This window comes from Anthonomus grandis, chromosome 10 (genome assembly GCF_022605725.1).
Source record: "Anthonomus grandis grandis chromosome 10, icAntGran1.3, whole genome shotgun sequence".
NCBI lineage: Eukaryota > Metazoa > Arthropoda > Insecta > Coleoptera > Curculionidae > Anthonomus > Anthonomus grandis.
Genome location: NC_065555.1, coordinates 10165686 through 10192494, shown reverse-complemented (window position 1 = coordinate 10192494; position 26809 = coordinate 10165686). Strand labels below are relative to the sequence as shown.

At 30.5% G+C, this 26809-nt stretch overlaps 1 protein-coding gene across 2 annotated transcripts in view; it reads left to right on the top strand.

Annotated features, from left to right (window-relative positions):
• LOC126740870 (uncharacterized) overlaps positions 1-25021 on the top strand; it is a 79080-nt gene extending 54059 nt beyond the window's left edge. The window contains exons 5-21 of one of the 2 annotated variants that reach the window (XM_050447032.1): positions 1535-1829; positions 5136-5447; positions 5509-5632; positions 6580-7727; positions 8656-8880; positions 9674-9719; positions 11284-11511; positions 11570-11796; positions 14806-14980; positions 15161-15290; positions 15376-15564; positions 16917-17118; positions 17182-17368; positions 17445-17640; positions 19458-19689; positions 20889-21155; positions 22980-25021. In XM_050447032.1, the coding sequence (XP_050302989.1) occupies positions 1535-1829; positions 5136-5447; positions 5509-5632; positions 6580-7727; positions 8656-8880; positions 9674-9719; positions 11284-11511; positions 11570-11796; positions 14806-14980; positions 15161-15290; positions 15376-15564; positions 16917-17118; positions 17182-17368; positions 17445-17640; positions 19458-19689; positions 20889-21155; positions 22980-23513 (4717 nt within the window). In that variant the 3' untranslated portion in view covers positions 23514-25021. Of the gene's footprint in view, positions 1-1534; positions 1830-5135; positions 5448-5508; positions 5633-6579; positions 7728-8655; positions 8881-9673; positions 9762-11283; positions 11512-11569; positions 11797-14805; positions 14981-15160; positions 15291-15375; positions 15565-16916; positions 17119-17181; positions 17369-17444; positions 17641-19457; positions 19690-20888; positions 21156-22979 lie in introns of both variants that reach the window. The other variant, XM_050447031.1, reaches the window with a different exon arrangement.
• Positions 25022-26809: the final 1788 nt, after the last annotated feature.

Genomic DNA, 26809 nt, shown 5'->3' with positions numbered 1-26809 from the left:
TTATTATACAGACGTATCACGGAAACGAATTTTCGACAAGCATTCAGGTATAAGTCTTAATTTTTCAATTAATTGTTCAGTTTCCCTAGAAAAACCCAATGATCTGTCGTCGGTTTATGCTTAAAGTTAGGTTTATTCAGTTTAAACAAACTTACTTGTTTTTTAGTTCATTATTATTTTAAATACTTAAACCCGATTACGAATTTCTACTTAAAACTCATCCATTGCTCAAACCTAATTTCTCTGATGAAACAATGATTCTTCAATTACACGAATGAAAATAAAATGTCGTTTATATTTATTTTTCTCAACTTTAATTTTAATATATTACCGGACTTTTTAAAGTCACTTCTTATGAGTTATTTATTTAGCTTACAACTTTATGATGACACTAATAATAGCTGAAGGCTTTTAGTACAAGTGGCTAATGGGATTTTCAGAGTTTAGCTGGAAAATTAGGTCGACTTTATCTTAAATATTTCATATTTTTGGTAAAAAAATTACTATACTAGTTTTGTTACTGATTGTCATTTAGTTTCCAGTTCTGTTTTTCATAGTTTTTGAGTTATTTTGAAAAAGCTAAAATGACTTAATTATAAACCTGGCACCGTTGCGCAATAAAAAATTAAAATTGAAAAACTGCACATCAAATGTAATCTTGGTTAATTTATATCGCAATACATAATAAAAAGTTCTTGCAATAAAAATATTACTGATAACGTTGTAATTTTAACTATATCTGATTTTTTTAACTGTTGATGATAGTTTCAAAAAACCAAAATAATAAAGTCGTTTTTCATGATAAAAATTGCGCTAAAAAATTTTAATAATTTTAAAAATCCTTTTAAAATAAGAACCATGTGGTATTTTCAGAAATATATAATTTTAGTATTTTCAAAATATCTTACAAACTAGCAAAAACAAAATGGTGTTTAGGTCAAAAGTAAAGATTTATTTAAATTCTAGGAATCAGATGGATTCTCTTTGAAGAAGTAGGCTTACCCTGTTGTTCCCTTATACTCTTAGAGCTTATTTTTAAAGCCGGTTTTTTCAGTTAGACCCTGCGTCTCGGAGGCAAAAACTTTTTTCCCAAACTGCTGCGTTTTCTACCTTACCCCTTTCCTTACTTGCAGATTATTCGTGCTAGACTTCATGTAAACCACCTTCTCCTGCAACTGGAGTTTAAACATCTAACTGGTCGGCTGTTGTCAATAAATTATCGGCTCTTACATATTTCTTCAGCTCATCGAATAGAAGATTTCGAACGCAGCTGTAAAAACAAAGCCAATGGCGCACAAAACCGTTGAAAATCATTGAAAAAGGAAAGTTTTTCAAGAAGAAAAAAGACACGTAAACATTGTGATATAGCACTAGCTATTAATGCATTTTTTTTTAAACATTAAAAAATCGTTTACTTGGACTTTGTTCGCCCACCACTCTCGAATAGTAAGTCTCTCTAATCTCGAACTCTGCGCTACCACGTATTACCTAAATTACTTTAATGCCTATTTTAATCATATATTTATTTTTTCAGATCTATAAGCCCTAAAACTTCGAAACGAGGAGGGAAAATGGGTAATAAGCGAGCCAGTCCATATACAACCCGTTTAGATGCACCCTCGCGTATTCTTCGTAACGGGAGATACCGAAATCTAAAAGATATTGTGCTTTTGGAAGGCTTAGAAGGCCCCAAGAGGCGCAAACGTGTACATTCCGATATGAGTGGTGGTGAAACAGCATCTAAGTTATCTGGGTATGAATCCGATAGCAGTTTTTCAGACTTGGCCTCGATTCACGATAGTGAGAAAGAAAGTGAAACTTTAAAACCGGTATGTTAACTCTCTTTTAAATTGTAAGCAAACTTAGCACGTAAAATATACTAATAAAAAACTAATGATTTAAAACATTACATTTTATAGTCTGACGATCTTCTTGTATTTTGTAATTCATGCTTCATAAAATTTGCTAGAAGTTCAAACATGGGCATTCGCAATTTCCAAATTGTTTTTATAAATTATTAAGGCTGAAAGCCATAATGCTTCTGGCGACGGAAGTTTAACAAATGAAACGAATTAAATATCATACGTTAATGTACTACTTTTCATTACCATTATCAAAAATTATATTAAATTTCTCAGACAAGATAAGAATTGTATGAAAACTGGGAATTACAGTAAATTTTTAAAGATTTGGAAATTTGCCTTTGGATCCATTAATTCTTTTGTCACCTGTGAAGGGTTTAATAATTCATGTATATTATTAAGATATATATTTATTTGTTATTTGCCGTTACATTAAGCAAAAAAAACAACTAAAATGCCCTATGCAATGTAAATTCTTTTAAACGATCACGTTTTATAAATCCCTGAGAAAGCAGAGATACAGAAAACTTTAACTTTTATAATAGGAATACCCTTTATATCTTCCAACAAAAAGATAGAATTACAGTATATGCAAGGCAAAATATAGAAGAAAAAGGTGGAGTTCACTTTAGTAATACTCAGTTTTCACTTACTTCCACTTATTCTTCCACGATATGTGCGAAATTATTGGATAAGACTTTTTTTCTTTAACTAAACAAAAAGAAAAATTGTCAAGAAAATTAGCAAGAAAATGTCTCAAACATATATATAATTTGATTCAGATTAAAGATGCTTTTGAACTGTTTAATCCTATAATAACGAGAGGGAATTTAAGCCACCAGATCTCATTTCATCTTGCCTTGCATCTCATAAACCCCTTAAGAGAAGCAATTTGTTTTTATTAAGTACGTTTTTTAAATAGACATTTTTATTAAATAATTTTAATAGTATAGATTTTATGCGTATTTCATTTGCTAATTTTCTACATCAAACTCTGCTACAAATAACCTATACCATGTTTGTATCTTTTTGTGATATACCTGAGTAATTGTATCAATTGATGCAGATATACAAAAGCTTCCCGAACCAGATCAAGAATATGAGCAGCTCATATATCTGCAAATATGAAAAATATATTATTTTAGGTAGCAACCAATTGATCGCATTCATAGCTTATGGATGTCTTGGGATAGGGGACACAGGCTGCAGAACATTTTTAATTAATAACCACCATATTAACATTACTCTCTCAAAACCTATTATTAGGTTTTAAGCTTTTCTATGAATCAACAAGATTCACGAAAAAATTAAAACAATATTTATTGAGCGCCAGTTGAATTTTCAAGATACATATTGTAATTTAGGTGAAAGGCCAGGAAAGCATACTTCCAGAAACATTTAAACAGTTCATCTCGGTGTGCCTTATCCTCTCAGGGCGTTGGCGACCATGTTAGCCCGCATCTAACTTTATCAACTGCAGCTCTAAACAATGAAATTAAAGTTATATTCATCCATTGTCGCAAGTTTATCAGTCATAAATTCCTTCTTCTGCCTGGTCCCCTTTTTCCGTCTATTCTTCCTGTAATTATGAGTTGTAGCGTTCTGTACTTTTTGCTTCTCATTATGTATCAGAAGTAACCTGCTTTTCTTTGTTTGAGAGTTATCAATATTTGTTTCTCCATACGGTTTAGGACCTCGATGTTGGTAGTATGGCATGTCCAAGGAATACTCAGTATCCTGCGGTAGCATCACATTTGAATTTGAATTAAGCGATGTGCTAAAAACTTAACATCTCAGAATCTTAGATAACACGGAGCCTGGGTTTTAGGTTGAGCCTAAGATTGCATAGAAGTTGCCATATTCTTGGCAGACAGTAGCTACTCAATTCATAAGCCGCTGCAATCCTTAAAATTGTTAGTGTCAGTTATTGTTTTTAATTCTTACTTTGGCAGTTTGATTCCAATATAAGATTAAGATGATATGAAGATCGGCATCCTCTACACCACTAGACGCCAACACCTCGATAAATTTTTTATGGTTCACGACATTAAAAGCTCTGCTAAAGTCTATGAAACATTGGTAGACATTTGTATTGACATCTCTGCATCTTTCAATAAGTACTTGTACCCCGAACAGAGCTTCTTTTATACCTAGTATCCCCTTTTAAAACCGAATTGAGTGTAACCTCTAAGTTTCTACAATTCAAAATATATTCGTCCGTGAATTATCCGAAGAAATAGAGCGTGACTCATTAAGATAGTGGTTCTGTATTTCTCTTATTTTCTTGAGCTAAGTTTTTTGGCAATAGAATAAAAATAGATGTCAACCAGTTCTGGAACTACACCTGTATATAGTCTTAAACATTGTATGTCGTCAATATATTAATTAGCAAAGCGTTTAATAACCTCAGTTGGTATATAATCTTCCCTGTTTGCCTTCTTGTTTCGTAGATGCTTTGTTGCATGAATTATTTTCTTCTTTGTAATCGATAAATGACGAAGAAAAGCATAATTGTGCCGAATTTTAATTTATGTACAAACCTCTTACAGTTTCCGAGATAGCCCTCTCATCATGTATATGAAAATATTATAATATACCGGCCCGGTCAATGAAGGTCTTGGGTGCGAAAGTAAATGTTTTACCTTGCTGTATAAATAAATTATTTTAATGAGGTCGAGTTAAAAAGAGGTAAGCGCAGGTGGAAAATCGGGGGGAAAAGCATTATCGTTCGTTCAATAAATTTAATTTTAAATTCATGTTTCATGTTAATGCATTAGTATCTGGGCACCCAAAAAAAGAAATATGCCGGACCAGACGTATATAAAATTTCCTTTAAAACTTCAAATTTTTAATGTCCACAAACATTCCCGCTTCTTTGACTAGTACTAAAAATTGTCTTTTTCTAATTTTTGTCCCTTTTTATAATAATAGTTTTTCTTTTCCTAAAACTTATCTCACCATTTTACCGGACTTTATTTTTTCCAAATTTCGTTTTTTATGTGTTTGATTTTCATTAAGTAGTTTTCAACTGGGGTTAGAATCTGATTTACCTCTTTTAAGCATCTTTTCAAACTAGATTACTAAAAAATCTACTTAGGTTCTGAATATTCATATTTACTCTAAGTTAATACTTAGTTGATATTCGAATATATTAAGCGCTGTCCTAAAAAAAAAATAATATTTCTCTTAATTGACTTGATAACGAGTTACATTTTCTTATAAATCTAATTTACTTTCAGTAAAGTTGCTAATATTCTAATATCTTGATTGCAGAATATTAAAGAGCTAGACAATATGCTTATTGACAGTTCGACAAACTGTGGCTCGGATTTAGATAAGCCAAACTGTTCAACTGAAAAGCAGCTTATCGATACTAATTCCAATGTGTGTGCCGCAATGAAAAACTATACGGAAATGAGAATAGATGAAAATCTTACTGAGGATGCGCCTAGTCAAAAAGTACCTGAGAAAGGAGTTCTATTAGATATAATGAAGCAAACGTTCAATGATATTTGTGGGGAAAAGTCATTATCTAAGGTTGAAACACCTTGTAGTTCTGTGGAAGTCAACAAAAAGGTCTTAGAGGTATATAATATTTATGAGATTACTAATGCAATTTTTCTACTGTGCTTGATTTGTCTTTTAGGAGAAAACTGTTGCAATAATGCCTGTAGAAGATGTTCTCTCCTTAAAGAACATGACTGAAGAGGAGGAATTGCGGCAACTGTTAGAGCAAACAGAGCCTGATGTTAAAAATAACTTAAACGATGGTAAGTAAGTCTTTTTTATTTCAATATATCCAATATATGTATGTAAAGACGAGTACTCAGAATGTAACTGTGATTTTTATGGCAAATTTTTTTAGTTTTAAAAAAAAAATATACTAGGAGTAATTATACTACGTTTATTAAACTTATCTGTGACGTTAATCGAAAATACATATTGATTTTGATTCATATCATATTAATGCATATCCCGTGCGTTAACACAACTTCTGTTAATGATCTAAACCATTGGCTATTTGTATCTCAGTCCCAACGGACATCCGCTTTTTTGGCAAAGTTGAAGCTGCCCCCAACGACTGAATGTAATTTAATAAATATATCGAAGGAAAACAGTAGAATTAACCATTTAGTAGTTAATTTTGTATAAATGAGGAAACGACAGATTTAATTGATTTCTCCGATATAATTTACCTCATTTAACAATGGGTTCAGTGTTGTATGTATATAAATCGCCTTAACGGATCTCTTGGCTTGATCGAAAAATGTCTCCATGTTTAAATTCTCTTAAATAGTGTAGTACGGTAGATAATACTAAATGCACTATGCGCAAAGCCAAAAAAAAATTGCCCCCTAGTGATAAATTGCGAAACCTTCATTATTTGAAAAATTTTTTTTAGAATTTTCATTACGACCTTTATAACTAAAAATAAAACATTATTTTAGGTGAACGGGTCCTGAAATATAGCAGCATATTTTTTTTGCCTATTTCCCCCTGTATATTAACTAAATATTAAAATAAAATCTACTTAGAATCTTATTAGAATATCAAATTTTTTAATTCATATGAATATTCTAGGAATAGAAACATCTTGAGCTTTTGGGTTTAGTAGGTATAGGAAAAATTCATTACTAAAAGAAATATTCTTGATTTGCGAAGACTAAAAATTTTGAACATTGTACCGTCCAAAGGACATAACCAATATTTTTTTTAGATGCAGGAAACATTTTAAAAGCACAAGATGAATTCGAGGAACAAGCCGCAATAAAAAATATGGTCCAAGACTGCATTAATAGTATCGAAACACTTTCCCAAGTGGCGTCTACTACAGCCACACCTGGCATATCACTCAAAGAGGAATCAACTCCAGAAAATAAAGAAGATGACATTCCGGTAATAGATAATATGTCAACGGCCATTTTAGAACCACCGCCAAATCATGAGCACCTGGACCCACCGCTATTGGAATCCAGCATATTGGAACCGGAATCGTCCTCAATTAAACGTTTAGTTATGGACGATCCCAATATTGGAATAGCTGTTAGAGAGAAGGATAATATAGTATTTTTTTCTATTGACGAAGCAGCAGAGGCTGACGAACATGTTGATTGTACAGACGAAGTAATTCAAAATGTTGAAATTATCAGCAAAGACGATGAAATTATTAATACCATTGATGAAGAAAATGAACTAGAAGCCAATGAAACCAATACAGATGAAGGAATAATCAATAATGCGGATGAAGAAACCAAAGTAGATGATAATGAAAAAATCTGTTATGATCAAATTGAAAGCGTTAGCAAAGTTAACGACGACCAGAACCAACCGAAGATAAGAAGTGAAGATATTTCTGATATTGTAGAAGAAACTAAAGACGATGCTCCGCAAGTTCCTGAGCAAGAATTAATAGAAGAGATGACCACACAATCGATAGAGGATACTGCAGAAGTAAAACCTGTCGAGGAACAAGAAAATAATGAAAAAGATACAAATAAAAATGAATTGCTAACAGAACATCTAGAACCGTGTGCAGAGCCTACAATGGAGTGTGTACCCTTTATACCTGTAATAAAAGACTCTTCTGAAATACCTTCTAACGAGGTAGTTATGCCGGTGATTGTTTCTGTAGAAACCGTCAAAGAAAAATGTTCCGATGAAGAATGTGCGAGAGAAATAGATATGGATGAACAATATAAAAAACCCCTTGAATTTTTAGAAGATGAAATTGTTAAGCCAACGACTGAAAGTAATTGTGATAAACCTGGTGTAAGTGGTGAAATGATGGAAAAGGCGTTGATACAAACTGTTGAACAGCCTGAGGAATCTCCCGAGGAGATTGCACATAAAGAAAGTATTTTAAATGTAAGTAGTTTTCGTTAAATTGACATCTTAATGAAATAATTAAATTATGGCCTTCTTAAACAGAATGTAAAATCTTGAGGACCAAAAATGTATCTGGCTTATTACAAATAATTCCTGTTTAGTAGTTTGGCTTCCAGAAAATTTGACTTAACAATTATAAAAAAACTAAAAAATATATTTTGTGTATTCATCTTCAATGCAGCCAATTGATTTTTGCCTGAATTTCAAGTTAAATTTCAAAACAATAACTATTCTAGATCCAAGTGTTTGAAACCGAAATTAATTTAAAAAAAATCTTTATTCTTAAAATATATTGCTCCTTTGTATCACTAAATTGGCAGTAATAAACTTTCTACATTTCTATTCTCGAAAAATTATATTTGACTGATTTTTCAAGAAAATCTCAACATTTAAATTCAAACTTAATCATTAAATGTATTTCATCTATTAAACCGCTTATTTTAAACATATTTTTTTTTGTTTTTTTTTCTTATTTAACATCGTCTTATTTTACTTGTATATATTTTGCCAACTTCCTATATTTCTTCAAGCTTTTTAATTTATCCCAAAAGAAGAATTTCAGAGGTGCCTTGAATAACCAATCAATTGAGTGAAATTTTCCTTATTTGACATGAATCATTGCCGGACACTCTTTTAAGCTTCAAAAATTTACTAGGGGAGGCAAATCTGAGTGAAATCTTTTATAAACGAGGATCTTTTTTAAAAGAATTGTTCTTTCAATTACACATCTAAGTTTTCATGACTTCTGAAGTAATTTCAGAACTCCTTTTATTTTTTTTTTATTTTATTTTTTAATGTTACACTCATATAAGCACCCATTTAAATCGAGTTTGGATAAACTACACAAGTTTAATCGACAATAAACCTAAAATTGCTTAATTGTAACTTAATAGCGACATTTTCGTAGGCATTGGGCTTACAAAGCATAAAAGGTGAAAAAGAATCCTCTACATCAAAGAAGAAAAGCAAAGTTTCCGCTTCCAAGGCTGCCGGCTACACGGGAACTCTGAAAACTGTGATAAAAATTAACAAGAAAAAGGGAAAAAATCCTTTAAAAATGACCCTTCAAAAGAGTAAGAGTAAACATGAAGACGGCACCGAGGCAGAAGAAGGTTATAAAATCATGAAGGAGGTAAGTGTGGAAGTCTTATTTAATAGGAAGCTTAGTTTAATAAGAATAAAGTATATATAAAGTATAAGTAAAAAACCTGAAGATTATGATAAATGTCTATTCGGCATGAGGTCAACGTAAAAATTAAAAAGATATCTTAGTATTTTATATTCTTAAATACTGGCTCTGCTTGAATATAATAATGTGTTTATTTTGCAAATAAACAGATATGCCATAAACTGGGGCTACTTGCACACTTTTTCTGCACATTTTCCAATGTACCGCTGTACATTGTAACTTTACAACTTTGAAAAAATTACATTGTTCTGACCTATTCAAGGGCTACCCATGGCTGGTATTAGAATTAGAAAAATCTAGCCATGGGATCCAAAAAAAAATTGTTTTTGGGGTGTGCAAATTACCCTACCTAAAGGTTGTGGCCTTTCGCACATCCATAGAAAAATCTTCATAAATTGCATTCTAAAGCCTATTCCGTGCATGTTACCCCTTATTTATATGAAGAGAAAAAGCAGCACATATTTTATAACAAGAACCATCGTTTAATAAAATGAATTAAAACCCAATATATTTAAAGAATTGTACGTATAGGCTTTGTATGGTATCTGTATAGAGCATGAAGAAAAGTTTATTATACTATATAAATACAATACAATAAAACTGATATTTTTCTTTTCTGGTTTTAGTAAAATTCAATTTCTTTTCCCTTTTATATTCAAAATTAATTTGTAACTTGTGACCGTCTTAATGTAAAAATTTAACACTGCAAGTTTTATAACCTCTTGTTTATTTTCAGGGTGGTTCCACTTCATGGAAACATAGCAATACATCGGATTCAGCTGGTGCGCACCGTAAATCACATTATTCTAACAGATCTAACATGGGTAATTATATGGTTTTGGGTTTATTTTAGTTTAAATTAGACAAGAATCTAAATGACTTTTTAACTTATTTTTTATTAGTTTAGATTTTTTTTGCTTTTTTAACCGAAATTAGGTTAATGAAATTTCGCTTCTTAATATTTCTTCTGGTTTTGGTTATAATGTTTTACTATATATTTATAATACTTTTGATATTTTCTTAGAATATTTGTAATAATGCTTTAAAGTGCAAAAAGTAGTCGATTTAAAAATACTCCATACAGCCATTATAAAACACTGATCTTTATTTGGTAAACAACTGGATAATGAAATGCACTAAAAGCCCACACATCAAAGGGAAAAACGCACCAGTTTCGTTCAGAAAGTTATGAAATTTAAAACATTTTTAGTTCAAACATATGGCCAGTATACTCTACCAATTGGTTCTTAATTGGAAAATATTTGGTTTAACTTTTAGAGATTGTTGCTATTTTTTGGTCACATTGTCGATGAAGAATAAACAACTTCATCAAAACTTATCATTTGAATAGTTAGTTCTTTCCAGTTTAATTAGTGTTGTGTTACTTGACTTCAGGAATGTGCGATTTTGATGGCTTCTAAGATATTCATGTCTCCCAGATGAAATCACGAATTTTAGGCGGCCCTGTATAATTCAAAACAAATTTCTCCAAACAAAATCAATACAGAGGGCCTTGAGGTGCTACACCCAGAATCTTTAATTTCTATGCAATAAAAAAATATTTAACCAGAGATATGTTATGCGCAAAAATAATGGAGAATAATGATTAACTCGAAAACGGTTTGCTGTGTTAGTAGGTCTTAAGTTCATTCATTTACATGCATCTTTATTTACCAGATAGAGTATCAGTGTTTTCCAACCACATTGGGCAGGGTATAATCAGTTTTATCCGTTCATATAAACGAGGGCTCTAACGTACTCTCTCGTTAACGTACAAGGTGTTGGACTTTTATTTTATTTTCTTTTTTTAAAACATTTTGACATAAAGACGGTTTGGGACACTAAACTGAATTTTAACACAGGACATTAGAAACACAATTTTAGATGTTCATTTACTTTTTTTTAACAAACAGGCGTAGCTCTGACTAATTATCAATACAACTTTAGAAAAAGATAAAATACAAGTAATTTGACAAAAAAATATTATTACGTATATTATAAATTGACAATCATAAAAGGTTTCACCCACTTTGATCCTAAAACATGGGAAGAAATTGTTAAAACAAATTTAGTTAAAAAATCGATGAAATAACAATGATTTTCTTTGTTGAAAATATGCTATAAATTATGGCTTTGAGTTTAATCCTATTTTTGATAGTATATTGACAAACCTTTAACGTTATAATATACGGGCCCACTTTTCTATGAACTTTCCGATATGAAATCGGTCCAGAAGTGCCTCCGTCCTATAAAAATTTCTACTAATTAAAAACATATGGCTTGGTTAAAATAGAAAAATGCTTTAATATATTAGTGTCGTCTCATTTGTTTTCTTTTACCTTTTAGAGGGTAGTAGTGATCACACCTCAGATGGAGAACAAAGTGGACCTCATGACAAACCCCAACCTGAAAAATCCCTAATCGTTCCAGAAAAAGCAAGTTCCTTTAGCATACATCCTGGACGTTTATGTAAAGACGAATGTTCTTACTGTTTTGGAAAGTTCGGACTCTTTGACACACCCTGTCATATTGCCCAAATTAAGAGCGTTGACAGGCAAAACAAAATACTTGCTGGTAAGAAATATCATGCAAATTATAAAATATCGGATTTATATACTGATTTTTTTAATAGCTGAAAGTCACCTGACCAGAGACTCGTGCCTTTGTGATGCTTGTTACCGTCACGTCGACAGAAAATCAAATTCGCCTTCCTATATTAATAAATCCCTCAAAAGAAATTCTTTGGTGGCTCCGGGACCAAGGCAAAACCACTGCCACGTACTCGGTTGTAATAACGTTTCTTCCAATATTTTACGAAGGAAGTGGATTATAAAGATGCGAAAGAGCATCTGCCAAGTGGTAAGTCGTATTTGTACTTTATAGTTTTAATGTCTATAAGTAGCTCACCAGCTCATTTATGAGATACAGGCTATTGCTGGGTCACCGTTGAAATACTTACTGCTTAATTGTAAGAGATACATGCTATCTATTCTATCGGTATTTTATATACAATAATATAATTTATAAGATGTTAAGAAGACAACAGTGTGCCAAACTTTAAGGATATGGTATAAGATGGCTAGCGCTTCTAATATTGTAGGTTAGTAGTATTTAAATTTAATTTTTTTTTTTGGTTGATATATCGTCGGAAGCATCGATTTTATCGGATCGATCGGAAGCGTCGAAATTAATGAATTGAAATTTTAATTATTTTAATAGTCTTTATTTTTTAATTCTAGCCCTTTTTTAATTCCATAGTTTTCTTGTTTTTTCTTGCTCATATATTTATGCAAGCTCATGTGGAATCTCTCTATTTTAGTGTAAACAAAATGTAGTTGCTAAATAAGTAAGTTAAAAAAAAAGCCCAACCCAATGAGAAAATTTTAACCCATATCCTGAGCCCAGAATAACGTTTTTATTTTAAATACATCCTCAAGAAATCCTCTAATATAATGTAAAAGAGATGATAACATCTTCTGTGACTATATTTTGAGTTCGCCTTGATAAGTCAAGAGCTTAATATTGATTGGTTGAAAAAATTTTGCTCAAAGTTCTTTAACAATTAGAGCATAAGCTCATTTATTGTAGATTTGACCATGCAAGCATTCAATATGTTCATTTTGAGCGAGGTAGGTTCCAGAGTTTGTTGATGACACATGGCGAACCCGAGAGCCGTTCTTGTACCCATTCTCATGCCAGTATGTATTAATGATCTTTCCAGCTGTCATACTATGTCTATATTTAATCTTTATACTGAAGACACACCATTGATTACTGATTGCAGCATATCTAGCCTGGGTGCAGGGGATCAGTCATACAGCGACCTGAAAGATTGAACGGTATTGAATCGGTTAGGCTTAGATGAGAATAAAACCAAAAAGATAATTTTTTGTCTTGGAGATTGTAATCATGGTCAGCAGATTCTGGTGTTCTTTCCTTGGTGTCTTGACCTGGCGGTCGCATGTTAAGAACTCTCGCCCAGTTTATCAGGATGTATATTCCTGAAAAGAAATTTGTCCACCTTAGTTTCGGTTTGCACATTTTGGATGTTTCCTCTCCCTGATGACGTACTGTTTGTTTAAATCTGAAATCTCTCTGTGCTGCAGCTTATATTTCAAGAACTGAGAATTCCGACCTGTCATATGTTTATATTCTCCCATGCCTCCTATTTGAGGGTTCCATAAGGTTGCGTATTAAAGCCCCGTATTGAAATCTACTTATTATACTTATATAAGAGGTTCACTTTACATGTAGTGATGTGTCAACCATAGGAAACTTTTTCTACCACTTGTTAGTAGACCGAATAACGTTTAGTTCTTATTTTCTTATTTCATAGCTCTCCAATTTACTCAAAATCTTGAGAGGTTTATGACTCATGCTGATATTCACACACACTATACCAGAATCAAAGGCTCCTTGGTACCGCGGTATCAGATTTTTTAATGTGTTGTATGTCTCTGTTAAGAATTTCCCTTACTGCATTCGAGGCCAATATTTAGGAGTAACTAATTAAAAATGCATTTTACTCATTTGAGAAGCTCCAAAGTCTTTAACCATTTGTTATATTATACGTTTCATTATGTTTGTCTTTTATATTTCTTGACTTGGGGAAGAGTACTTTACTCGTTGATACTAATAGATGTATTTAATTTTCTTGGTCTATTGAGAGAAAATTAATGAATATTTCGCTTTTATCAATAGAATTTTGTTGGTATGTTACCTATACGATCTGTAATATCACGATTACGTTTTATATTATTTAGGTATTTTAATTTTGGGTTTTGAACAATGTCTCGAAGAATATTAATTTCTAACAATTTTTTGGAAGTTAGATCTTAAGGATAAGTCCTTTAAAAGCTAAGTTTTGTCAAATTTATTGAGATTATTTTTGGAAATAAACTAATTTTTGTATTTCTGGCATTTTGTATTTCTTATATTCTTCGTTTTTCAGTGACTCTATTTAAGTTTGTTTTTCCCTGATCTCCATTCTATCATCCTTCGCCTCCATCTGTTGTCTGTCATTCTCCCAATATGCTTGTCCAGTTCCACTTTAGTGTATATATTCTGTCTATAACATCTTAAGCTTTTGTTCTTCTTCCTATATCTGTATTGGTAATGCGGTCTTGTAATAGAGGATTGTAGTTTAGCATTCGTTATTTAATGGCTCACTGTGTTACTTGTAATCTATTTATAATATTCTCGTTTAGTGCCCAGGTCTGTGTTCCATAAGTGAGAACCGGTAGAACATAGCGGTACTCAAGTATATACCGTGTAACACAGGGAAAAGGGAACACTTAATAACTATTTTACTACGCAAGATAAATAAATGAAATTTGGTATATCGATAGAATTATTATAAAAGCATATTTTGACATATTCAGTTGTTTTCTGTCACTTCCAGTTTAACCGGAAGTGACACTAACTTTCTTATTCTAAATGGAACACTTCATATATTATTACGTATTTCGATAGAAACTTATATTCTAAGAATAATGATACTGCATTTGCTACTTTTTGTTTTATACTCATAGAAAAAATCATTTTTTTTTAAATTTTAAAATAGGGTGCTATGAATGCGTTGAAAGTTTCAATTTTTAATCATATAAAAAAAGTAGATGATGGGAGTCAAAAGATCGTTTTTCCGATTGCCGATACTCAAAAATTTTTCTCTTTTTAGAATATTATTCAACACAAAAAAAGGCAACTATGCCCCCGTTTTTTTAATAATTTTCGCCTCTTTTACAGTTACTGAGATCTCAATAGTCGCACTCAAATAAATAAAATGTATTCTAAAATAAATAAAATGCATTTCTATTCTATAAATTAGTTTATTTAAAAATGGATTGTAAAAAATGCTTTCTTTCGCAGATAAATATAGACTTAGATAATCCAGGACTTCATTCAATACCTATCTGTGATGAACATTTTTCAAAACTAGAGCATTTGATGATATGCGCCATGTGCAAACGCAGATTGGCTAGAAATCATATCCATTATTTAGGACCAGAAGTTCAAGAATTAAATGAAGCGCTTAAAGATGAAGGTAAGTCAAACAAAACGAATAAGAAAGGTGACGCAAGGTTCCTCCCTACAATATGGGGAGAATGACAAGCTTGCGTATCCATTATAATTCTTTACTACTAAAACGAATAATAGTACCTACATTTTTATAACTAAAGTGAAAAAAAAGGAAAAAGACAATTTAATGTTATTTTCTTTTTAGGAATTTTAATAAACTTATCAGATAAACCAGTTGTTTGCAAATTATGTAAGTGCTTTGCGTCGATTATTCTCAAAGATCCAGAAGAAAGACTGGAGAATTGCCGAAATTTCTTTATTGAGTACAAAAAAAGGTAAGGATAATCAGCTTTAACTCCTAACTAAAAATAAATTCAAAATATATATTTTTTAATAATATTTTGTTTTTTTTTTAAATAGACTGTTGCATTTTAACGACATCATTCCAATGGATTCAACAGCTGCGGATGAGCCTCTTGTAATTCCAACTAGAACTGAAAAACTAAAGGAAGCCGAATGCGGTAAAAGAAAAAAGAGAAGCAGAAATTCCTCAAATGAGACCGATCATTCTAAGGATGATGAAAATGATGACCATGATAATATCGAGGGGTAAGAGAATTAGTAAGATTGAAATTCGCTATATTTATTCTTAATAAGTTAAGCGAAGTCCTTATATATAATAATAAATGTGGCCTAACTATTATACCGGAGGACAGTCATTGGACAGGACGTCATTCATTTAATTTTTAAATAAGAATTTTAAAATTTAGACGGAAATCAATTGAATATCATGTTTGTATATTATTTTGGTGCTTTGCTGGACAGAAACATACCATGTTTGTTTTTCGATGAAAATCAGGTTGTTGTTGGGTACAGAATATACAACTTCCTCCTGGGAAATAAATTTAACATTATATCTTTTTTACCATATCATCTAAAGCTTAAAATCACACTCCTGCAATTGGTTATTTTGGTTATTTCTATTTTGCATTATTGTTTAACTTAAAAAAAAAATTAAATATACAGGATGACCGGAAAGTCGGTGCAATCCTTTAAGGAAGGGGATGATAGCTGACTTAATTTCGAACGTTTTACACCAAACATGTATAAATCGAAATCCGTTCTTAAATTTTTATTGCAACTTTTGCATTTTTTACAAGAAATACCAAAATTTCACACTTAATTGATAATACAGCGCAAGATGCAATTGATATTTAAGTTTTAAAATTAATTTTATTTTGTCTTATGTTTATTTAATCAAATACGATGAATTCCAAGCTTCTGTGTTAACTAGTGGAAAAAATTGAGATGTGGAAAATAATTGTCAAAATAAAATGATAGTAATATAATTTTAATTTTAATGGTATTTATTTAATAATAAGTGCTTTCGTTATATTAAATTACGAGACAGTTTTGCCACTAACCAAAGATCTTTATTTTTACTCTCGACACGTGTTTCGTTAGCGATATTAGCATCTTCAGAAGAAGATTAAAACTAGGTTTAATCTTCGAAAAATTCGTTAAATCAAATGTTTTTAGTCAGAATAAAACTGACATGAAAAATAAAAACTAAAGACAAGGCACAACAACTTCTATTAATTACTTTTGTACTAATTTTATTAACCGTACTAACTTAGCTACTGTACTAGTCCAATCGGACGAAATATTCGTTTTACCCTCGCTAACGTATTAAATTTTAAGTTTTTTAGTTGATTCATGCCGAAAGTCATACAAAATTAATCTTAGTTCATATTGCAATCTTTGATCTTTAAACATTAGTTAACTACTGGCTTTCTTTTCTAAATCACAACTCTGTAACCTTTTTTTTAATAATTAAAAAAAACATGAAAAAAATATGTAACCCCAAAGCAAATATTGTGGCTAGCAAAACAGGTACATCTTAACCCTTTTTTTAGAGAACTTGTTAATTTATCATCAACCAACTAAGTACACATTTTCAGTTCCAGAAAACGGGTAGCATCCAGCGACACGAATCTCTCTCGAAGCGCCAATCAGTCTCGAGCACAATCCCCCGAGGGTGATGAATATAGTGGGGTTGACTATAACACCCTTATTCCAGCCATTGCAATGGAATGCCCTAGTGATAGTGAAAACAAAAAAGATGGTAAAATTGCAGCAAAAACTGTAACAAAGACTGAAACGGTAATTTAAATAATTTTATTTTTGTATATACAGCTTAAAAAAAAAAAACATTATATTTTATAGGTAACAAAAGCGTCAGATGCGCTAAGAACATATAAAAGCAAAAATGACCTAGCTGCTCAAAGGTTAGGGCAGAATCCGTCAATATCGCTTAAACCCAATTATGGGACAAAATCGGATTCCTGGCAGGATGAGCGGTCTAGCAAACTCATTACAAACCCTTCTATATCTGTCAGGCAGCTTTTCCCAGGTATTGTACCTTTCTACTTTGATAGTATAATTGTAATATGAAAAACTTGTTATTTTTAAATTGTTTATTTGTTTAGGTGAAGAAGAATTGGGCTTAGCAGGGGACATCGACTTTAAAAACGTCCTCGGTAGAACACCAGAAGGTTGGGAAAAATGTACTTCGGTTATTCAATACGACGAGGAAACCAAACTGCTTTGGCAAGAGTTACAGAAGCCTTATGGAAGCAAGAGTAGTTTCTTGAGGCATCTGATTTTACTCGAGAAATATTTTAGGTAAATGTTTTTTTTTGCTATAAAAAAATATGTTTCGTCAAATTTAAGCTTATAGACCTTATATAATTTATTTCTTTTCTAATATATAATTCAAGTTTTAAAAAGAATTAAAATAAATCTTACTATTAAAGGAAAAAGTAAGGAACGAAAAAAATCAGACACTCGTTTACTTCACACGCTAACTTTAATATTTGGTTAAAAGTTATAATTTTAATTAATTAGATAAAAACTTGGCTAATTTGGTGAGGTAAATAGAGAGGTAGGTAACTTATACCCCTTTTTTTCTGGTGGTATTATTGTATATACTATCATTCCTTTATCTTGTGTGTAGATGTATTTAATAATACTGACAATAAATACTTTGTTATCAAACATACAGAGCCTTATAATAATGCAGATAAACAAGCAAGAAATTTATGAAAAATATGATGAATTCATTTTACTTTAACAAAATAAGGAACTGAAAAATTAAGAAGAAAGGTAATAAAAGAATGAGAAAAATTTATGACTATTAAACTGTCCTAATATAGGATATATTTAGCAGTAGTTTTTCCTTGCAAATGCATGAGTACATTTTTTAATACATAATTTTTATTACCCGTTTCTGTGGCACTTTAATTTTGTTCAAATATCCTTCCTTTAAGTCTTTTCCAACTAATATTTCATTCACGATTCAAAATTGAAAGAGAGCAAAATAAATCGTTTTTAACATTTAAGTATATTTTGGGTTGAAACTAAATATTTTGTTTTATTCATTAGATTTTGTATATGCTCAAAGATCGTGAAAATCTATTATAATGCCTAAATATTTGATATGATCCTTGTCAATATTTGGTTATATAAATCCGAAAGATTGCTTATTTATGAGAAAAAAAGGAACAAATTAATTTTTATTTTGCTAATTGTTATTTATTCTCTTAAAATCGTTTTTGCAATATTTAGCTTTTTTTGTACTGTACGCTTTACCTTCGGAGACCTCTAGTCCTTCATAAAATTTAGCGGTATCATCAGCAAAACTAATAACAAACCCAGAACTATTAATTTTCGATAAATTATTGATGTACGTAATACACAGTATTCCAGCTTCCTAACCAGTCTGAAATGACACATCGTATCGAAGGCTTTAGTTAATCAAACATCATAAAGTTCTTATTGTTTTCATTAATTTACAACCACATACGTCCAGGGTTCTTTGAAGTGGTATGTATGGTTCTGTGAATGAATGTTTTAATTCAAATTTAAAACATTTTAATTCACTCTTTTATACCAGTATTCGCAGGAGTTTGCTTAATTTTTTTTTAAATTCGAAATACATATCTTAGTCCATATTTTATATAAGGGCAAATACCCTGATACACTAGAACCTAAGAACTCCAAACTATAATATATCACCCCCCCTCTGTTTTATGATAATGAACAATTTTATTAACTTACTGATTTGCTGTACCAACATTCAAAATTACTTTCTTGATGTGTTTTAGATTTAGACAATTGCAAACATTTAAGTATATTAGTTATGGTAATCTTTAAAATGTTCTCGCTATTCTGCTAATTAATTTGTTCAGAAGTTCAACCTTCAGATTGTTTAGACACATACGGATTCATTAACATAATTTCATATTAAATCAGTAGATTAAATTATTTTTTTTTAAATTTTAAAACAAATACTTTGAGATTTTTTCTTTCTTTATTATTTCTAATTCTTTTTTTCATATTTATAGGTATGCTTTGGACTTTGTGATCCCAAAACTATTCAATTTGCCTGTAGAGCTTTTTATCTTGAAAATAAATATGATTTTTTATGTTTTTAATTCCAGAAACGGAGACCTCGTCCTTTCTCCAACGGCAAGTCATCATGCAGTAAACTACCGCGAAAGCGTTCAAAATCGCTTACGCGCTTATGATAACATCCCTAGCAAAACCTCAAATGTGCAACCTCCAAGCATGGTCCAGTTTAATAAAATTCACAGAACCAGTGGTGGAGTAATGATACAAAATAGCACCAATGGACTCGCTCCTATCACTATTAGCCAGGTTGGTGAAAGCGAGGTAAGTAAGATGGGATTTTCAATTTAAGTTTTGAAAATTTGGGCATAATCATTTATTGACAATTATTGAGCCGGTCTTTAAATGGTAAAAATCTATTTAGAATAAAAATTACATTTGTTCTTTACCATACATGCATATATCCAAAATGTTAATTGAAATTAAGGGAAATTCACTCTATTTATTCATTTTCGCTTATGGGAACTTTGAAATTATTTAAATTACATTTTAGTCATATCATAATTAAACGTATTAGTACAATAACTCTAACGGATGTGCACAGTCATTTCTGGTAAAAACAAAATGGGAGATCCATTAATCCAATAAAAAGAACGTTGAAATACGTCAAAAGGTTTGTCGAGGGGGACAACTTTCTAACCTAAAATTACTTCACCCCCTTTCACCCTCTGTCCCCCAGGGTCATCCCCTTAAAAATTTTAAATGGCAAGGGGTATCGAGTAATGTCTTGTCTTTCGAAGTCTTTTATTTTGACGTTTGATTTTTTTAAATCGGCCGATTCGTTTTCGAGAAAATTAGAAAAATCTTTGTTTATCTTAATTTGTTCAGATAGAAAACAAAAACATGAAAATATCAGTTTTTACTTCAATAAGTGTTCAAAATGTTGCCCGTTTTTGGCCAAACAATGATATAGGTGATGTTTCAATTCCTGACGGACATTTTTAAAAACATGTTGTGGGATATCATGGCAGCTGTCGATGATGCGTTGACGAAGTTCATCCAAACTTTCAGGTTGGGGAGTAAACACAATAGATTTCAAATGACTCCATAGCAAAAAGTCTAACGGCGTTATATCAGGAGATCTAGCAGGCCATTCTATAGGCTCCCTTCGCCCTATCCATTTATCTGGAAACTCGTCTTTTAATCGATTAATTAAAAAAAAAACCTTGGCTGAAACTAAACTGATAGACAGCATCAGTCTCATTCTAAATATATTTCTCTTTGATTTCCATATATATTAATTCCATTTCTTAGCTTATAAATAACCTCAAAAAAGAAATTATCTGCACAAAAATATTCTCATTTAGAGAATCTAGTTATTACAAGTTATTACTGTAATTATACTATGAACGTTAACTCATTCCTTGAAATTGAGATTGAAGCTGCTTTTTATAACACATACAAAATTGATTTCAGAAATCTTTGCGGGAATTTTATATACAATAAATCTTGTTCTGTTCTAGATTCAATCTTCAAGAACACCGATTACTGTCCACCAACTAAGACAACCACCTTTATACCCAACCAGCACGATGCTTCAGAATTTGGCAAGAAATAGACCGAATGCTCCTCCCGGACTAATTTCCATTAACCAAAGACCCCAAGGTCCTTCAAACGTTAGAGCGCAGGCTAGTCAGAAGATTAAATTTCCCATTACGAAGAACTGGAGACCTAATTTGATCCCTATAGATCCTAATAAGAAGCACGAGAGAAAGCCCGGACTTGTCCAGGTAAGCTTTTATTACATTTTTTTAATATGGTTATTTTTTATATTTTTTTTTAGTTAATAGTATGCTATAAGAAAAATATATAATTTTGAATGAATTATAATGTTGCCGAGAAATTTAGAAAAAAAAAATGAAAATTTCTGTATTTTTCCTGTCTCTGTTAAAAGAAACTGGTAAATCTGTACCTAATAATCCAATATTACGCCTATATACAAAAAAAGTTGATGGTGGTTGCCAAAATATGAAATGTTTGAGTAAGGGATATAAGGATAATAAGGAATCAGTGTAAAACTTTACGTGATAAATGTTTTAGGTCATATATTAAAAGATTAAGAATTTGAAATTTCTCACGACCCTTCTTCAAAGCATACATTTACAGAAAACTGCTTGGTGGTGGGATTTCGTGATAGATCATGTGGATTTCCTTTATTCCAGAAATGATTATTGTAAAAATTTCTTACGGTGCACCTAGAAAAATTAGCTTTATTTGTAAATAAAATTATTAAATCAAATTGATCAATTTTGTCATTCATTTGAACAAATATTGGCAGAAATTTATTCATAATAAATAATCCCGAGGAATTAGGGCCCGAACTCATTCAATATCATAAAGATATATTAAATAATCATGAAGAATTCTCCCAAATTAGAATCTGAATAATATTTAAAGCAGCTTCCATTATTCGTAGACATTGGTAGACGCATTTTAGGCAGATTATTGGTTCAAAGTTATGTGTATTCAATCCATTGGCTTCAGCAAACTCGGTATTTATGAAATTTAGAATCTACTAGTTATTTTGTGTTGAGTTAAAGCACATATCATAGCAATTTTTGTATGTTTTTAGCAGTTTCATATAAGACAAATGCATAATATGAAATAATTATATTTGTTCTAAAATTAAAAGGGGATTTAAAAGTAATTTTCATATTAAGAAAAAGCAGTAGCGTATTTACTATTTTTCAATAAATAAAAGAATGTGAAAGTAATAAATATCAGGATTTAAAGACTGTTGTTATATTTTTTTACCTACCTTTAAAAGAGTTGTCACAGAATTTCATTATAAAAATATTATCATATTATCACAAAAATATTAGATTATCATATACACCAATTTAATTTAGATATTGTTTAAGTATTGCAATCTGCCTATAAAGCAATTAAGCAAATACAATTTTGTTAATTTTTTGCAAAATAAAATATAATATACAGGACAGGAAATTTAATTCTTGGGTAACGAAAATACCCATGCCTTGGAATGCAACAGAAAATCATAGGCAAAGCCTAAGTTATAAAGAGATTAAAAATACTTTACCGATTCTTCACTTACGCTGGTCCTTCAAGGAAAATGTATTTTTGAAGTGAATCTATGGAACTTAATAGTTTAGGTAGGAATAAAAACGAACACTCTAAGGAAAACTTACTAAAAACTAAATACTGACTTAAAACCATCCCTACAAAAGAATTAATAACATTTATTCAAGGCGCATTTTTTCCGTTGAGCTCCACAATATCTGACTGAGTCTATCATAAAACTATTCTCCCACTAGATACCGTATCCGGTTTTCGAATAAAAGTCCAATATTTTTAAGGTGTTAAATACCATTTTGTATAATTAATTTTATGATTTTTTAATTATTTCTGTTTTTTGCTGCCAAAAGCCAAAAGTAAATTAATGAAATCTCCACAATTAACCTTACACGGTCGTCCCGATTTCTGCATTTCTGAGACATTCCTCAAGACCTGAATTAGCCAGGCCTATATACTTTTAGAAAAACTATAATGCTGAATTATTTGTCGCTTTCATAATTTGTCTGTTTTTTTTTCAGGTCATCTCAGGTGGAAAACCATACCATATAACTCTAGAGGACTACAAGAAAATGTGCGCCATTAAACGCAGTTTTGAAGCTAAACAAAAAAAACTACAGGAACAACAAATTTTATCGAAACAACAATCACCGGTAATGCTAAGTCAGGGCTCTGTTCTTAAAACGGTCGTACCCAAAAAGAGTTTATTCATTGGAAAAACTTCCGGTGGTACAGTAATTGAAGGTAAACCCTTAAGTTTAGTACCAATCAGCACCGCGTCATCAACCATTACCAGCGAGTCAACCGAATCTATTTTGGAGAAACTTGATAAAACGGTGGAAAGGCTTGGACAAAATCAAGATTCCCCTAGCATAATGGCTTATGCACTCGATAAAAACCCAGCTATCCAAATTATACCGAGAATACCAAAATCATTAACAATTACATCTCAGACCGTAACAAAAACCGGACCTCCTAGTCCTGTTTTATGTATTACACCCAGGACCAGTTCAAATGGTTCGAGCAGTAATGATAATAGCTCTGGACAACCTTGATTAATGTTGTTGGTTGTAAAAGTTAACCAGAAAGTGCCTAACGTTATTACAAAGTAGTGGTGTTTCTTTTTTTTAATATGGTTTAGTCTATATGTTTGGTTTGGGTATTGCGTTTCAATTTAGCCCTGTTTTTTCCTATGAAACACTTTGGTTGTAGCAGCATTGTAAATATACATCTGTAGGGTTTGTTAATGTTATAATATTGAATATGTTTGGAATAGGGATTTTTCTTTTCAATTTTTTACTCAATCGAAGCATTTTGTAAATAGTCGATTTTCAATTTATAGGCATAGAAGCAATAGGCATTGTTCTAAATGGAAACGTTCACACACAGGGATATTTTGCTAAGAATATCGAAGCAATTTTTTGACAAAGATTATATGAATAATATTAATTTAATTAAAAGTTTTCGGGATATTAGAACAGCTTATAGGGCTGATAGAAACGAATGGAGATGTGATTGCGACGGGACAATCGAAATGAATATCATTTTGACCTTAACACAATTCGTGATTAATTTCGCGGAGTGTAATAGTTTTATTGTTATTGACGCCAAATGGTATTTTATTAATTTATTAACGTTTTGAAGAGTTATAGTAATTTCATTTTCTGAGGACAAGCAGTCAATGGTCGAAAATACACTTTACGATCTGTTAGATACAAGATTTTTCCTAGAGGTGTCTTAAAATACCTTCTATAGATTCTGAAAAAAATGGCCTTAAAAGATATCAAAATTTTGTTGAAAAAGTAGATAGGATTAGAAAAATGGTGATATTAATATCGAATTAGGTCATAATAATCTAAACTTTTGGATGTGAAAAAATATTTTACTGCAGGTACTTATTTATCTAATTTAAGAAGAAAAAAAGGAACAGTAAATTTTACGGCACTCAAGTAAATTATTAAATTTACAAAAAATCTAAGAAATCTAAAAAAAAATTTAACAATTTTACCTTTTTGATAACTAATGATTTTAAATTAAATGGATAACGCCAACAAAAAAATATAGAATATTCCAAACATAATCAATTATTTCACATCAACATTACAGTTACTCTTAACAAAATAAAAGAAACAAAAATAAATAATTTGTAAAATACATTTATTATGTGTGTAAAAAAAAGTAAAAAATTATTGACAAAAAAGGCTAACTAGTATTGCCTTTTTTTAGAGCAATTTATCTATTTTCTGTTTTTTTTTTGTAATTTTGTAGATACATATATTAATTTAAATATGATTACAAGGTGTATCATAAATTTCTACAAATATTATCTTTTTGCTTAGTTAGAATTTAATTAAGTTAGAAAATGTGTATATTATTTACTTTATTACAACTAACTACTGATAACCCGAGGATATACAAAGTTCAGGTATTTTATTTAAAAACTCTACTTTGGTCACATACCTGCAGTTACTTATGATACACTATGTACATAGCAATAAATATATTATAATAGAATAAGACGTCGTACATGCAAAACATCTTTTTAAATAAATCGTATTTTTTATTAGTTTATTTATTTGGTCTAGAATATATAGTATTTAGTTAAAATAATACATTTTGAGCACTGGAATATAGTGAAGAACTGAAGATGTGAGGTTGCAGAATATATTATTTAAAAATGAAAGTAATTTCTTCGTCTTTAGAGTCGTTTAACTAATGTCTTAAACTTTAATAATCGTTATTTAACATTAACGGGAAGGTTTGTATCACGTATAACCAAGCTATCAAGGCAAACATATGTATAATTTGACAAGCTTTCTTGGACTAATTATGAATTACCAATAGATCGTTATTCTGACCCAGACGCTAATTCTCCTGTCTAAGTCTATATATGTCTAAGTCTGGTATAAGAAATAGGGATGAAAACAAGCTTTAAATTCAAAATGATTGAACTGCTTTGATCTACTTAGTCCTTTACCTTTTTTGTCTGAAACAACATTCTCAAACACAGAATTAACATGGGACAGCCCGTATATGTACTTCTCTTAACTATTTGGATAGAAACAAGCCTTTATACAGTTTGTCCCAACAGGTTTTTTTCCTCAAGGTTTGTAGAGTAATTGAGAGAATTCTATAGATGGTGTAAGAAAAAGAAAGTATATTTTTCTTCGGTGCACTCTTGGAGAAGACTGAAATTAATTTACGGAAACTTAGTCTAAAATACATCTTTATTGGTAAATTAGTCCAAAAAAAACTTGTGAAGTTTTATTTTTAAACATGAACATGGGAATCATCAGTAGTAGTAACTTCCAATTCGTAGGTTGCTTATAAAATGAGTGAACATTTAAAAATCCCAACAGTTTCATTAAAATGACTTACTATATTTTTATTGTTTTGACTTATGTCTCATTAAACTGTAAAGACTGAAACTGTTTTCTTTGCTGTTCATAAATAGAACTGAGGCGACAAGGATATTTATACCTTAATATCAGACTTTTATAACTTCATGTTAAAAAAATTTTAAAACCGATTAGAAAATAATATGGTTTTGTTGGCTGTTGACGCTTTGACTATTTAGGTTTTTGTAACATATTTCGTCGGCTTGTTATTTAGGATTATTGGAACTTAAAAGTATATCGGGTTTTGTATTATATAAATTTTATGACTTGTTCTGTTTAAACAAAGTAAGTTATGTGAATCTTAAACTTTAGATAAGTAAGTTTTCCTCTTATAGATAAAAGCTCCATTTCATAGTTTATGTTTTTAAGATTAACATTTTAATAATATTGGCTAATTCTTTAGGAATAACGTTTTAGTTTTATTAACAAGATATGTTTTGGTTATATCTTTACAAGATATACAAAATAAAAAATAGTAATGTTTAAAAAAGAAACACAATACATACTTAGTTTATACTATCTTATTTTAAGAGCATATCAAGTTTATTATTATTCCGTATATTAGGAAATAATTTAAATTATGACAGCGTCAATTTATAATAATCAAACAAATGTATGATAATGGAATATATTATGTGTATATAATCATGTCAAATAATTGCGCTGAATATTACGCTTTATTTTTTTTTACTTAGTAACTTTATAACCAAATCATACTCTAATTTATGTATTATTTCTCATATTATTTATTTATTAGTTTTATGTAATTTTTTAAACTTTATACAGTTATAATACAGCCTTTAATAACGTGAGAAATGTGTTTTTTTATTTAGTTTGACCTGTGCAATTTAGTTCGTTGTTACGACTAACATTTTTTTTGAATTGCGCCTCTTGTCAAACGAAATTATTTCGTTTTATTTATGTTAAACATGTTCTTTATTTGTATTGGGTTT